The sequence below is a fragment of the Ranitomeya imitator genome, chromosome 1 (genome assembly GCF_032444005.1).
Source record: "Ranitomeya imitator isolate aRanImi1 chromosome 1, aRanImi1.pri, whole genome shotgun sequence".
Taxonomy (NCBI): domain Eukaryota; kingdom Metazoa; phylum Chordata; class Amphibia; order Anura; family Dendrobatidae; genus Ranitomeya; species Ranitomeya imitator.
Window position 1 is genome coordinate 603,920,632 of NC_091282.1, and position 15,977 is coordinate 603,936,608.

Here is a 15,977-nt window from a genome sequence, read left to right on the forward strand (position 1 = left end):
TTTTTTTTTTTTCTAGCTTTTACCCATATGGAATCCACAGTCAGAGGCCCGTTCCTTAATTAGTACCGTGCTTACCAATACAGCACCCACCCTCATTTGTGTCTTTGTTGGTTCATCTTAGGGTAATTTCTTTTTTTACCTCCTTTCTAACTGCTTTCTCACAAACTAGTTAGTTCCTGGCCAGTCGGCAGGTGTACACTGCTGGGGAGGAGTTGGCCTTTTTTTTCTGCCGTCAGCCTCCTGGTGGCAGCAGCACGTTCCCATGGTTTCCTGTGTCCCCCAATGAAGGCTCCGAGAAACAGATTTTACAGTGAGTAACCAAAAATCTTCTTATTTCCCCCAATGTATATGAGCCCAACTGCAACATCACTGCTTACCCTGTAGTTGGGTCCATGTCCTGATAAGATACCTGTCTTGGACTAAAAAGCCCATCAGTCTCAGGTGGTTTTAACTAGCTGGTTCCTTCCTCCCCCATATATTGTAGGCTTTTTAGTTCAAGAGAGGTATCCTATCAGGACAGGGACCCAACTACAAGGTACACATTGATGTTGCATGTTGGGCTCATATACATTGGCCAATTTATGGGCTAGGTACCTTCTTTTTACTGAAAATTTTCCTATAGCAATATTACATTTTCAATTTTCCTAAATTCCATATGTACATAATATAGCACTTACCTTTTTTCTATGGCAGTAATGCAGTCCCCATTTTCTAGATTTTCCATTCTAAACAATCCAGAGTGCAGCTTTGTATTTTTCTGTAACTGAGCGACATTGGTCGTGGTGCAGGGGGCTGTAGCTTTGCGGCGTTGGTCGTGGTGCGGGGGGCTGTAGCTTTGCAGCGTTGGTCGGGTGCAGATAGCTGTAGCTGAGTGGCGTGCCTGTGGTATCGCTAGCTGTAACTGAGCAGTGGTGCTTGTGATGTGAGAAGCTGTAACTGAGCGGTGTTGTTTGTGGTGCAGGGAGCTTTGTGGCGGTGGTCGTGGTGCTGCCGTCTGTAGCTGAGTGTTGTGCCTGTGGTGTGGCTGGCTGTAACGAGCAGTGGTGCCTGTGATGTTGGAGGCTGTATCTGAGCAGCGGTGGACGTTATGCGAGGGGCTGTAGCTGAGTTTCATTGGTTGTGGTACGGCGGCCATAGTGCTGGGGCTGTAGCTTTACGATGGTAGTGGTGCTGGGGGCTGGAGCCTTGTGGCGGTGGTCGGGGTGCGGCCACCTGTAATTGAGCAGTAGTGCCTTTGATGTGAGAGGCTGTATCTGAGCAGCGGTGGTCATGGTGCAGGGGGGCTGTAGCTTTGCTGCCTTGTCATGGTGCGGGGGGGCTGTAGCGTGATGGTGGTCGGGTGAAGCCAGCTGTAGCTGAGTGGTCTGCCTGTGGTTCGGCCGGCTGTAACTGAGTAGTGCTGCATGTATTGTGGGAGGCTGTAACTGAGCAGCGGTGATCGTGATGTAGCTTGGTTGTAGCTTGGTGGCAGTGAGTGTGGTGTGGGGGGCTTTAGCTGAGCGACTGTGGTCATAGTGTGGGAGGTTCTGCCTTTTCTCTGAAAGACTTTGCTCTTCTTTTAGGGTCTCGCCCGTGTTTGCCACAGAGCTTTGGACAAAGCTCGGTGGTCTGTACCTGTAATGCCACGTACTGTGACAGTCTGGGGCTCGTGTCGCTGCCAAAGTTGGGGGACTTCTCGGTGTATGAGACCAGCAGGTCTGGGAAGCGTCTGCAGGAGAGTGGGGGCCCCATACTAAAGACTTCGCGGCCTGGTAAGAGATAACTGTACTACACCATACAAGGAAAATTGCAGCCAGGTAACAGTCTCTCCCCACAGGTCTCACCCTCACCCTCCAAGACAAGAAGCGCTTCCAGGTCATCAAGGGGTTTGGTGGCGCAGTGACTGACTCGGCCGCCATGAACATCCTGGCACTGAGTGCGGGGACTCAGGGCAAGCTGCTGAGCGCATACTTCTCAGAGGAAGGTAATGATGATGCAGCGGGATGAGGTATTGTGTGTGCTGTTATAATTTGTGTCATTACAAAGGGATCGGGTACAACGTGTTGCGGGTGCCCATGGCCAGCTGTGACTTCTCCACGCGGGTCTACACTTACCTGGACAGTGATGGCGACTTCGCGTTGGACACATTCAGTTTACAGGAGGAGGATATGAAGCTAAAGGTGAGAGGTGATAGCGTGGGCGCCGCTGATCCTTGTCATCATATTTATACATATGCGCACACAGATCCCAGTGATCCAGAAAGCCCAGGCCTTGTCCCGCCAACCCATATCCTTGTTTGCCAGTCCCTGGACAGCGCCAGCATGGATGAAGACCAATGGGAAAATCACAGGCAAAGGCACCTTAAAAGGGTCACCCGGGGAGCGATACTACAAGACCTGGGCACAGTACTTCATCAGGTGTGTGGTGCCGCTGGCCCCTCCGCGTGGTACTGAGCAGAGACACAGAGCACCTACTGTCTCCTCTCTTCTAGGTTCCTGGATGAATACGCCAAGCATAACATAACGTTCTGGGCGGTAACGGTGGAGAATGAGCCAACGGCGGGGATGATCAGTGACTACCCCTTCCAAAGCTTAGGGTTCACGCCCGAACTTATGAGGGACTTCATTGCCTTGGATCTGGGCCCAGCATTTACCAACAGCTCTCACAAAGATGTCCAAATCATGATTGTAGATGACAACCGTATCTTGCTGCCATACTGGGCCAAAGTGGTGAGATGCCCCAAACTGTAGCCCTGTATTATACCCCAGAGCTGCAGTCACTATTCTGCTGATGCAGTCACTGTGTACATACATTATGCAGTCACTGTGTACATACATTACATTACTGACTCGGAGTTACATCCTGTATTAAACTCCAGAACTGCATTCACTATTCTGCTAGTGCAGTCACTATGTACATATGACGTTACTGATGCTGAGTTACATCTTGTATTATACCCCAGAGCTGCACTCAGTATTCTGCTGGTGGAGTCACTGTATTCATACATTGCATTACTGATCCTGAGTTACATCCTATATCAGAGGTGTCAAACTGCATTCCTCGAGGGCCGCAAACAGGTCATGTTTTCAGGATTTCCTTGTATTGCACAAGGTGCTGGAATCATTCTGTGCAGGTGATTAAATTATCACCTGTGCAATACATGGAAATCCTGAAAACATGACCTGTTTGCGGCCCTCGAGGAATGCAGTTTGACACCTCTGCCCTATATTATACCCCAGAGCTGCACTCACTATTCTGCTGGTGCAGTCACTGTGTACATACATTATATTACTGATCCTGTATCATACCTCAGAGCTGCACTTAATATTCTGCTGGTGCCGCCATTGTGTACATACATTACTGATCCTGAGTTATATCCTGTATTATACCCCAGAGCTGCACTCACTATTCTGATGGTGCTGCCACTGTGTACATACATTACTGATCCTGAGTTACATCCTGTATTATATTCCAGAGCTACACTCACTATTCTGCTGGTGCAGTCACTGTGTTCATAGAGCACTGCATTATGCTTCAGAGCTGCACGCTGTCCTATAGTACGTGGGGCTCTGCTACCTCGTAGATGTGTCAACTCCTTTCTCTCCAGATCCTGTCTGACCTGCAGGCCTCCCGCTATGTCCATGGGATTGCAGTGCACTGGTACTTGGATGCAGTGGTCCCGGCAGACATCAGCCTTGGCAGCACTCACCAGCTCTTCCCAGAATACTTCCTGTTTGCTTCAGAGGCGTGTGCCGGCTTTACTCCCTGGGATAAGGGCGTGCGGCTGGGAAGCTGGGAGAGGGGAAATCACTACAGTCGGATAATCATGGAGGTGAGTAATAACAGCTGGGAGCTCAGAGTAGGCAGCTCATATCTGGTATATGGAGGATGTGCTGCCTTGCTGGTAGGGACTGGGTTGTAGTTATTTGCAGGTATATGAAACATACGTCACCCCCTGTTTGTAGCTACGTCCTAATGACAGGGATCAGGTTATTTATGTTGGTGTCAGGAATACACAGCTGGGGGGGTCACGTAGATCCAACCACTGTTACCTTTTTGTCATAGAACGCAACTCTTCTGCCTTCAATCATCAAGACAATTACACAATTGATTGATAAGTGATGGACGAGACTGCGACTGCTTCCACTACTAGGAAGGTTATTGGGGAACTCACAGTGAGTGTATGGTATATACACCTCCGATTCCAACTCCTGGAAAATATATATATTTATTATATACATACCCCGGTTCAGTCACTGCCAGCTCCACAATAACGAGCAACTAGCTGCCACAACCAATCGTGTATACAGGCTGACTGGACACCCCTCACAGGTAGCATATGGCTTCAGGGGTGCGGTTTACAGAGCAAGAGGAACAGAGCTATTACTTTTTTGTATTTAATCCAGAAGATAAGCAATGTTTATAAAAAAAACAAACAAAATATGCAAAATATTTGACAAAGGAGACAAAACATTACACCATGTACAATTACATAAACTGTAAAAGGAATAACAAAAGAAACTTGCTAAACCTGGTCACAGAAATGGCGCAGTTTTATGCAGGGAAGAACTCCTAGTGAAAACGTGGATCAATCCTACACAACTTTGTATCTTTCTGTCATTGAACCAGAATCATAAACTGATATTTGCTTTTTATTAACAGAAGTTGCACCCACACCCCTCCCCTCTGGTGACTCATAACAGGTCTGGACTTTAGAAAACCATACTATGTGTTGTTAAAAAAAAAAAAAAAAAAAAAATAAAAAAAAATATATATATATATATATATATATATATATATATATATATATATATATATATATATATATATATATATATATATATATATATATACATATATATACACACAGTGGGGCAAAAAAGTATTTAGTCAGTCAGCAATAGTGCAAGTTCCACCACTTAAAAAGATGAGAGGCGTCTGTAATTTACATCATAGGTAGACCTCAACTATGGGAGACAAACTGAGAAAAAAAAATCCAGAAAATCACATTGTCTGTTTTTTTATCATTTTATTTGCATATTATGGTGGAAAATAAGTATTTGGTCAGAAACAAACAATCAAGATTTCTGGCTCTCACAGACCTGTAACTTCTTCTTTAAGAGTCTCCTCTTTCCTCCACTCATTACCTGTAGTAATGGCACCTGTTTAAACTTGTTATCAGTATAAAAAGACACCTGTGCACACCCTCAAACAGTCTGACTCCAAACTCCACTATGGTGAAGACCAAAGAGCTGTCAAAGGACACCAGAAACAAAATTGTAGCCCTGCACCAGGCTGGGAAGACTGAATCTGCAATAGCCAACCAGCTTGGAGTGAAGAAATCAACAGTGGGAGCAATAATTAGAAAATGGAAGACATACAAGACCACTGATAATCTCCCTCGATCTGGGGCTCTACGCAAAATCCCACCCCGTGGGGTCAGAATGATCACAAGAACGGTGAGCAAAAATCCCAGAACCACGCGGGGGGACCTAGTGAATGAACTGCAGAGAGCTGGGACCAATGTAACAAGGCCTACCATAAGTAACACACTACGCCACCATGGACTCAGATCCTGCAGTGCCAGACGTGTCCCACTGCTTAAGCCAGTACATGTCCGGGCCCATCTGAAGTTTGCTAGAGAGCATTTGGATGATCCAGAGGAGTTTTGGGAGAATGTCCTATGGTCTGATGAAACCAAACTGGAACTGTTTGGTAGAAACACAACTTGTCGTGTTTGGAGGAAAAAGAATACTAAGTTGCATCCATCAAACACCATACCTACTGTAAAGCATGGTGGTGGAAACATCATGCTTTGGGGCTGTTTCTCTGCAAAGGGGCCAGGACGACTGATCCGGGTACATGAAAGAATGAATGGGGCCATGTATCGTGAGATTTTGAGTGCAAACCTCCTTCCATCAGCAAGGGCATTGAAGATGAAACGTGGCTGGGTCTTTCAACATGACAATGATCCAAAGCACACCGCCAGGGCAACAAAGGAGTGGCTTCGTAAGAAGCATTTCAAGGTTCTGGAGTGGCCTAGCCAGTCTCCAGATCTCAACCCTATAGAAAACCTTTGGAGGGAGTTGAAAGTCCGTGTTGCCAAGCGAAAAGCCAAAAACATCACTGCTCTAGAGGAGATCTGCATGGAGGAATGGGCCAACATACCAACAACAGTGTGTGGCAACCTTGTGAAGACTTACAGAAAACGTTTGACCTCTGTCATTGCCAACAAAGGATATATTACAAAGTATTGAGATGAAATTTTGTTTCTGACCAAATACTTATTTTCCACCATAATATGCAAATAAAATGATAAAAAAACAGACAATGTGATTTTCTGGATTTTTTTTTCTCAGTTTGTCTCCCATAGTTGAGGTCTACCTATGATGTAAATTACAGACGCCTCTCATCTTTTTAAGTGGTGGAACTTGCACTATTGCTGACTGACTAAATACTTTTTTGCCCCACTGTATGTATATATATATATATATATATATATATATATATATTTCACAGCTTTTAATATATCTTCACCCCTGGTGGCCCCAGGCAGGAGATATTACAGTCATCTTTCCTATCAGGATTTTATCTGATAGATACTGGCATTTATCTGGCCGATATTCATTTGGCGGCACACTGGGCATTGTCCAGTGACTTGAAACCATGTTTTGCGTGTTCTCCATTTCATCATGTTTCTGAAAATATGATGTGGCAGATGTTCCCGGGTCAGGACCAAGAGAGAAAACCATGGGTAAAGACAAAGGTGTAAGTCAGGTCACAATCCGAGGTCAAAATATTAGTAGATAGCGGATCAAAGCAAAAGGAAAAGTCAAAGGGATGGAGAGGACACGGTGTCATATATGTAATTGTAAAATCTATAAGCCATTTCATAGTTGATAGTGAATATTGAAGCAAGGCTAAAGGTACCTTCACACTAAGCAACTTCACAACGATATCGCTAGCGATCCGTGACGCTGCAGCGTCCTGGCTATCGATATCGTTGTGTTTGACAGGCAGCAGCGATCAGGATCCTGCTGTGCCATCGTTGGTCGCTGCAGAAAGTCCAGAACTTTATTTCGTCGCTGGACTCCCTGCAGACATCGCTGAATCGGCGTGTGTGACGCCGATTCAGCGATGTCTTCACTGGTAACCAGGGTAAACATCGGGTTACTAAGCGCAGGGCCGCGCTTAGTAACCCGATGTTTACCCTGGTTACCAGAGTAAAAGTAAAAAAAAACAAACACTACATACTTACCTTCAGCTGTCTGTCCCCGGCGCTCTGCTTCTCTGCACTCCTCCTGCATCCTGTGTCAGCGACGGCCAGCCGGAAAGCAGAGCGGTGACGTCACCGCTCTGCTTTCCGGCCGCTGTGCTCACAGTGAGTGCAGGAAACCAGAGCGCCGGGGACAGACAGCTGAAGGTAAGTATGTAGTGTTTTTTTTTTTTTTTACTTTTACGATGGTAACCAGGGTAAACATCAAGTTACTAAGCGCGGCCCTGCGCTTAGTAACCCGATGTTTACCCTGGTTACCGGCATCGTTGGTCGCTGGAGAGCTGTCTGTGTGACAGCTCTCCAGCGACCAAACTGCGACGCTGCAGCGATCGACATCGTTGTCGGTATCGCTGCAGCGTCGCTTAGTGTGAAGGTACCTTAAGACCTCCAGGTGATCCCGATGCAAGGGAACCCCCTGATGTGAACAGATAATTAAAGAGGTTTATCTGATGGATTGCAGGACTACTCCACAGAAAAGCATCCAACTGTGTCATCAGTGTCTCAGATTATAAACCCAACAAAGTGGAGCTGGCTGTGCTTTTTAGAAGACTCTCATTTTGTCCTACTAAGGCCCAAGATAAAAGTGAACTCTGCAGTGATATGGAACATTATTTCACGAGACTGCACCCAAGGGACCCAATGATACAGAAGATTCAGAAAACACTCGGGCTGACGAAAGAGGGATCCTGACAACCAAGAAGAGGTCAAACTGGACACCACCTGGACGCAACCCTCATTTGGATAAATATATAGACTCCTTCAGACACTTTATAAAATCCACCATCGTAGACACTAACAGGAGACAAACATCCAACATCAGTGCCCAGGAGAGAAAGGCTGTAGTCTGTGAAAACCAACAAAAATCCTCATTGAACTTGCTGCAAATGGAGGTGCAATAGTCATAATGGAGACAACTTAAGGACACACTACTACAAAACAATGGAGTCGGACCCTACACCGGGAACTAAACAAGTTCGTATTTGGTCTTTCAGACAAATCCATAAGAGACAGTGATCTGACAGCAGAGTGTCCAAGAATAGGGACATTCTACATGCTTCCCAAAATCCAAAAATGGAAATCCAGGAAGACCAATTCTTTCATGCGTGGGCACCTTACTGATGAGGTATCTGGATGGGAGGAGGGTATTCTTAAACTACTGGTAAAGGATACACCCAGCTACACTCGGGACACAGCTGATCTATTGAATAAACTAGCAGTGATAGGTTCTCTACTAGGAGGAACCATTCTGGCCACCATGAATGTGGAATCTTTGTACACTAATATCCCACACCAGGATGGATTAAATGGCTGCAAAGTCTTCATGGAAAACACAGGGACTGACACTGATTCTGTGATGAAACTTAAAAAATACATCCTCACCCACAATTACTATGAATTTGATAACAAGATATAGCCACAGTATGCAAATCTTTTCATGGTCAAGCTTGGGATCCAAGAAGTATCGTTTCTCCTTACGGAGAGTGACATGATAAGCACATCGAGATGAGGAGACTTAAAGCCGCAATGCTCCTCTGGGAAATACACAAATTGTCTCTTCAGAGAGGAATAGGACTAGAACTCTAGTGCCACCTATTGGAAGTAGCAACCCTAACAGTCAATGTCGACCCTTTAATGAGCCTTGTCACATGACTTAGGATAATAGCCAAACCAGAATCTCAATTTGCAGACACTGTGTTTCGGGGTACTGCCCCTCGTCCGTGCAAAGCGGAGATCTGGTTTGGCTGATTGAGAGGCGTCTGACCGGGATCTAAGATTTATTGTTTCTCCTTGCGGAGAGTGACATAAGCGCGCATGGTCAAGCTTGAAATCGACTTCTTGTCCTCATGTCCTATCAGGCCTCTGGCCTATCGCCGTTACATTGACAATATTTAATCATCTGGACGGAGTCTGATCAACAACTAAAGACATTCCATGAACTGTTTAATCAATTTCATCCCACCATCAACTTAATACTCAACTACTACTGTACTGAAATTACATTTTTGGACACCATCACTAAGTTCCAGAACAATGAAATAGAGATATCCCTGTATCAGAAGCCAATCCACCTTCCAACATATCTTAAATGGGACAGTTACCATCCAAAATACATAAAAACTGTATTGTCTACAGCCAAGCCATCAGATACAATCATATATGTTCCAACCCCATGGTTAGAGACAAACACCTTGGTCACCTCAGAAAAACCTTTTTGAATCAGGGCGACCATCCAAGAACAATTGAAAACCAGATTACAAGAGCCTCCAGAATATGAAGGAATCGCCTCCTACATTACAAAGCTCTGTGTTTTAGGCAGCCCCCAAATCTAAGAATCATCATTGTCAGAAGTCTCTGTCCTCTCCAACAGCTTTCCCTGCAACCAGAAAAAAAATGTAAAACCTATCCATTTATAATGACCACGGACAAGATAAAGATCCCAACTCACTTTAGGACTAAAAGATCCCAGATACTTTCAGCTGCATCACATATAATGGGGTGTACTTAATTACTTGTACTAAATGTCCAGCTGGGGGTCTGTATGGAGGGGAGACGGGGCAAAAACTTAGAACAAGAATGAATTCTCATTGCCACACAATAAGAGAAAAAAAGAATGGATCTACCTGTGGCCAAACCTTTTTGTATCGCTGATCACAGCACCATGGACCTGAAATTACTTGTATTAAAAGGTAACTTCAAATTTCAGAGAGACAGAAGAGTCTGTGAGTATAAACTGATGACAACCTGTGATCCACTCAGTGCAGGAATGAATGTGTCACATGGATTTAGGTCTTTCTACATCAACTAAGTAATTTGCTCCTCAGACCTTGTGGGGGCATCACAATCCTGGACCAGACCCCAATCACAAGACAATAAAACTTTCACACTCCTTATCTATGAACTGTTCCAATATTTATGGCCGCAACTGTTTATCCCTCACCCATAATGATAGTTCTGTTTCATGTCACTTGTCTTATATATTGCATTAATCCTGTGCTGTGTCCTCGAGTATAAATATGTGATTCTTCAGATTTTGTGTTATACTCTGCCTGATGGAGAGACCTGAGTAGTCTAGAAAGCTGTGATTTGTTACCATCTCTTCAGTTAGCCATTAAAAGGTATCAACCACTGAGGACTCTTGGATCTAAATATTTTTCAGGGCTGGGAACGGAATTTTGGGATACAAAAGATTTATGGCCGGCAGAGACAACCCATCGCCTCTAGCCCCAGCTTGAACCATGTTTCCTCTGTATAGAAAGGTAAAATCGTGTTCGGAAACATGACAGTAATACAGGACCTCCAGCGGCAAAGATATTGTAGAAGTTGGGGATCCCATAATTTTACAAGTCACCGGAGGGGAGGTATGTCGGCTTGTTAATAAAAGCAAATACCAACCTATAAGCATTGTCAGTGCGCTGTGGGTCTGTACCGTTACCCCCCAAAACAAAGAGCTCCCCTTCATAAGAGACAGTGCGAACTCTACAGTACCAGGTTTAGTACATTTCTTTTGTGTATGCTTTTTATTTTATGTAATTGTATATATCGCACTGTTCTATCCTCTTTGTATATTTTTTACAAACGCTGCCTGTCTCTGGATGAATGCGCTTCTATCCAGATATAATCACTATTCAGCTGTTTGGCTGCATATTCTAGATAGTTTATCTGTTAAATGTGTACTGTTGCTGCTCTGCCATCTGCTGTCCACTATTTACCGCTTGCTCTTGTTCGTTAACATTAAGTTGGCTGAAACTTCGCGTGGCTTCACGCTGCTGTTCATAGGTCCCTGCTGTAGGCAGCCATTTTATAGCCTGAGTTGCTGTGAAATGACAGGGACCACTTGTGCAGTTATCAGCTTCTGACCAACAACAACGGACGTCCGTGGCTTCACAGAAAGTTACAGTATTGTACCAGCAAGTATTATTTCTGCATCCGGATCTTCATAAATAAGCCAAGTGTTGAATGGTACTGATCCCGTGTTTCTACACTCAAGTCTGCGGACACTGAGTCTGGAGACATGCTTGGCCAGTCCAGCACCTTTACCCTTGGTTTCATTACAAGTAGTGGTGGTCTTGGAGGTGTTTGGGGTCTTTATGTTGGTATACTGCCCTGTGGCCCAGTTTTCGGAAGGAGGGGATCATGTTCTCCTTCAGTATGTCACAGTACATGTTGGCATCATGGTTGTCTCACTGAACTGTAGCCCTCCCACAGCTGGCAGCACTCATTTACCCCAAACCATGACACTCCACCATGCCTGACTGTTGGCAGAACAGACGTGTCCTTGTACTCCTCACTAGGGTTGAGCGACCTTGACTTTTTTAGGGTCGAGCCGGGTTTCGCGAAACCCGACTATCTCAAAAGTCGAGTCGAGTGAAATCGGCCGATTATGGCGCAAAGTCGAGGATCGACCGAAACACGAAACCCAATGCAAAGCCAATGGGAAATTTTCTCTCTCTCTCTCCCTCTCTCCCTCTCTCCCTCTCTCCCCTCCGTCCGTCCCTGAACTGAAAAGCTGGTGTTACACAGTGCAAATCGCTACAGCGCACAAGCGACAACATGGCGATAGGCGTCCACGCCCCTAAGACCTATGTCATCACTCTGCCCACGCCCCTTCATTGGCTGAAAAAAATGGCGCCAAGCGCGTCATACGAAACGCGACTTTGGCGCGAAAGTCGCGTACCGCATGGCCGACCCCACACAGGGGTCGGGTTTCATGAAACCCGACTTTGCCAAAAGTCGGCGACTTTTGAAAATGAACAATCCGTTTCGCTCAACCCTACTCCTCACCTGGTGCCACCACACCTAACACCATCTGAACCTCTTAAGTTTATCTTGGAGTCATTAGAGCACAGCACGCAGCTCCACTAGTCCATGTCCTTAATTTGCTTGTCTTCAGCACAGTGCTTGCAGCTTTCTTAGGCATCATTGTTAGAAGAGGCTCATTCTGGGACAAGAGCCATGGAGAGCAATGTGATGCAGGGTCCGAGCACTGATGGGCAGAGCCTCGCCGCTGTAACCTCTGCAGCAATGTGTATGATGTTAGCACTGACAGGAGGACCCCCACCCCTTTAATCTCTGCAGCAATGTGTATGGACTGAGCACTGAAAGCCAGACCCTCACCCCTGTAACCTCTGCAGCAATGTGTATGGTCTGAGCACTGACAGGCAGACCCCCACCCCTGTAGCCTCTGCAGCAATGTGTATGGTCCGAGCATGGACAGGCGGACCCCCCCACCCCTGTAACCTCTGCAGATATGTGTATGGTCTGAGCACTGACAAAAGGACCCCCACCCCTGTACCCTCTGCAGCAATGTGTATGGTCCGAGCACTGACAGGCGGACCCCCCACCCCTGTAACCTCTGCAGGAATGTGTATGGTCTGAGCACTGACAGGTGAACCCCCCCACCCATGTAACTTCTGCAGCAATGTGTATGGTCTGAGCACTGATGGGTGGACTCCCACCTCTGTACCCTCTGCAGCAATGTGTATGGTCCGAACACTGGCAGGCAGACCCCCACCCCTGTAACCTCTGCAGAAATGTTTTGATGGCGGGGTTGTGAAGGATGTGCAGCTCACGATACAAGGTAACTTTTATGATTTCCTGTCTGCAGGATTTGAATAATCATGTAATGGGCTGGACGGATTGGAACCTGGCCCTGGATGTGAGCGGGGGCCCCACCTGGGTGGGTAATAATGTAGACAGCCCCATTATTGTGGACCTGGATAGAGACGTCTTCTACAAGCAGCCCAGCTTCTATCACATGGCACAGTTCAGGTGAGCCCCCGCCTGCCTGTGTGTGATGACCCGTGGCTCCACCCACCTGTATAGGTGATGACCCCAGTGCCCCCCTCTCTGTGTGTATGACCACAATGCCCCTGCTGCCCCCACCTGCCTGTGTATGTAATAACACCGACGCCCTCCACCTGCCTGTGTGTGATGACCCCGACCCTCCGCATGCCTGTATAAATTATGACTATGGTGCTTGCCGCCTGCTTGTATATATTTTGACTGCGGTGCCCTCCACATGGCTGTGTGATTACCCCGACACCCTCCGCCTGCCTGTATATATTATGACCGCGGTGCTTTCTGCCTGCCTTGTATATACAGTGGGTTTTCACTTTGTTTCATTGCAGCCATTTGGTAAATTAAGAAAAGTTCATTTTTTCTCATTAATGTACACTCTGCACTCAATCTTGACCGAAAAACCCCCCAGAAATGTAGAAATTTTTGCAAATTTATTACAAAAGAAAAATCACATGGTCTTAAGTATTCAGACCCTTTGCTCAGACACTCAGTTAAGTCACATGCTGTCCATTTCCTTGTGATCCTCCTTGAGATGGTTCTACTCCTTCATTGGAGTCCAGCTGTGTTTAATTAAACTGATAGGACTTGATTTGGAAATGCACACACCTGTCTATATAAGATCTCACAGCTCACAGTCCATGTCAGACCAAATGAGAATCATGAGGTCAAAGGAACTGGCCCAGGAGCTCAAAGACAGAATTGTGGCAAGGCACAGACCTGGCCATGGTTACAACAGAATATCTGCAGTACTCGAGGTTCATAAGAGCACAGTGGTCCCCATAATCCTTAATTGGAAGAATTTTAAGACCACCAGAAGTCTTCCTAAACCTGGCCGTCCAGCCAAACTGAGCAATCGTGGGAGAAGAGCCTTGGTGAGAGAGGTAAAGAAGAACACCAAGATCACTGTGGCTGAGCTCCAGAGATGCAGTAGGGATATGGGAGAAATTTCCACAGTCAACTATCACTGCAGCCCTCCACCACTCGGGCCTTTATGGCAGAGTGGCCTGACGGAAGCCTCTCCTCAGTGCAAGACATACGAAAGTCTGCATAGAGTTTTCTAAAAAACACATGAAGGACTATGAGAAATAAGATTCTCTGGTCTGATGAGGCGAAGGTAGACTTTTTGGTGATAATTCTAAGCAGTATGTGTGGAGAAAATCAGGCACTGTTCATCACCTGCCCCATACAATTCCAACAATGAAACATGGTGGTGGCAGCATCATGCTATGGGGTGTTTTTCAACTGCAGGGACAGGACGACTGGTTGTCATTGGAAAGGAAACATGAATGCGGCCAAGTACAGAGATATCCTGGATGAAAACCTCTTCCAGAGTGCTCTAGACCTCAGACTTGGCCGAAAGTTCACCTTCCAACAAGACAATGACTCTAAGCACACAGCTAAAATAACAAAGGAGTGGCTTCAGAACAACTCTGTAACTATTCTTGACTGGCCCAGTCAGAGCCCTGACCAATTGAGCATCTCTGGAGAGACCTGAAAATGACTGTCCACCAACGTTCTCCATCCAACCTTACGGAACTGGAAAGGATCTGCAAGGAAGAATGGCAGAGGATCCCTAAATCCAGGTGTGAAAAACTTGTTGCATCATTCCCAAGAAGACTCATGGCTGTACTAGTTCACATGGGTGCTTCTACTCAATACTGATCAAAGGGTATGAATACTTATGACTAGTGTTGAGCCACCCCCCTAGTGTTCGAGTTCAGTTCGTCGAATTGGGGCGTGTTCGTCGAACGTTCGACGATCACCGTCGAACCCCATTGAAACCATTTGAAGGCAAACACAAACACATAGAAAACACATAGAAAACACCTTAAAAGACACAAAAAACACATGGAAAAGTCACAAGTACATATAGTCATGTGAAAAGAGGTGGAGGAATAAAAGGAGGAGGAGACACAGATATAGGCATGTCATGCCCTTCTAAAATCAAGAAAGGCTGGAGTAAAAATCTAAAATCAGCCTACCAACACCCAGACGTCGTGACAAAAAAAAATTAAAAAAGAAATATCTTTAGGAAGAATGGCGGGTCCATTCAGAACACTTTCCTTAGAAGACGTAGTGGTATCCCCGTTGGGAGTCGTGCCAAAAAAGGAACCCAATACATTCAGACTAATCCACCATTTGTCATATCCAAGGGGCAGGTCAGTAAACAACAACATCGACGCGGAACCAAGTACAGTACTATATACTGTACCTCCTTTGACAAGGCAATCAGGCAGGTCAAGAAGTTGGGAAGAGGCACCCTAATGGCCAAAACAGACATTGACGGGGCATTCCAGTTACTACCTGTGCCTCCAAATAGTGTCCGCCTATTGGGCTGCCTCTGTGAAGGAGCATACTGCATAGATCGCTGTTTGCCCATGGGGTGCTCCATATCCTGCTCACTATTTGAGGCATTTAGTTGCTTCCTCGAATGTGTCGTCATGGACGTTTGTAAGGGGGCACATACAGGTCCTTCTCAAAAAATTAGCATATAGTGTTAAATTTCATTATTTACCATAATGTAATGATTACAATTAAACTTTCATATATTATAGATTCATTATCCACCAACTGAAATTTGTCAGGTCTTTTATTGTTTTAATACTGATGATTTTGGCATACAACTCCTGATAACCCAAAAAACCTGTCTCAATAAATTAGCATATCAAGAAAAGGTTCTCTAAACGACCTATTACCCTAATCTTCTGAATCAACTAATTAACTCTAAACACATGCAAAAGATACCTGAGGCTTTTATAAACTCCCTGCCTGGTTCATTACTCAAAACCCCCATCATGGGTAAGACTAGCGACCTGACAGATGTCAAGAAGGCCATCATTGACACCCTCAAGCAAGAGGGTAAGACCCAGAAAGAAATTTCTCAACAAATAGGCTGTTCCCAGAGTGCTGTATCAAGGCACCT

The 15,977-nt window shown here is 45.7% G+C and overlaps 1 protein-coding gene across 3 annotated transcripts in view; it reads left to right on the forward strand.

Moving 5' to 3' along the window:
* GBA1 (glucosylceramidase beta 1) overlaps nucleotides 1-15,977 on the forward strand; it is a 74,957-nt gene that overhangs the window by 42,612 nt on the left and 16,368 nt on the right. For 2 of the 3 annotated variants that reach the window (XM_069768818.1, XM_069768810.1), the window contains exons 2-8: nucleotides 1,563-1,751; nucleotides 1,817-1,963; nucleotides 2,026-2,159; nucleotides 2,224-2,396; nucleotides 2,471-2,708; nucleotides 3,587-3,811; nucleotides 12,861-13,024. In XM_069768818.1, coding sequence (XP_069624919.1) covers nucleotides 1,563-1,751; nucleotides 1,817-1,963; nucleotides 2,026-2,159; nucleotides 2,224-2,396; nucleotides 2,471-2,708; nucleotides 3,587-3,811; nucleotides 12,861-13,024 — 1,270 coding nt within the window. Of the gene's footprint in view, nucleotides 1-16; nucleotides 311-1,562; nucleotides 1,752-1,816; nucleotides 1,964-2,025; nucleotides 2,160-2,223; nucleotides 2,397-2,470; nucleotides 2,709-3,586; nucleotides 3,812-12,860; nucleotides 13,025-15,977 lie in introns of all 3 variants that reach the window. The other variant, XM_069768826.1, reaches the window with a different exon arrangement.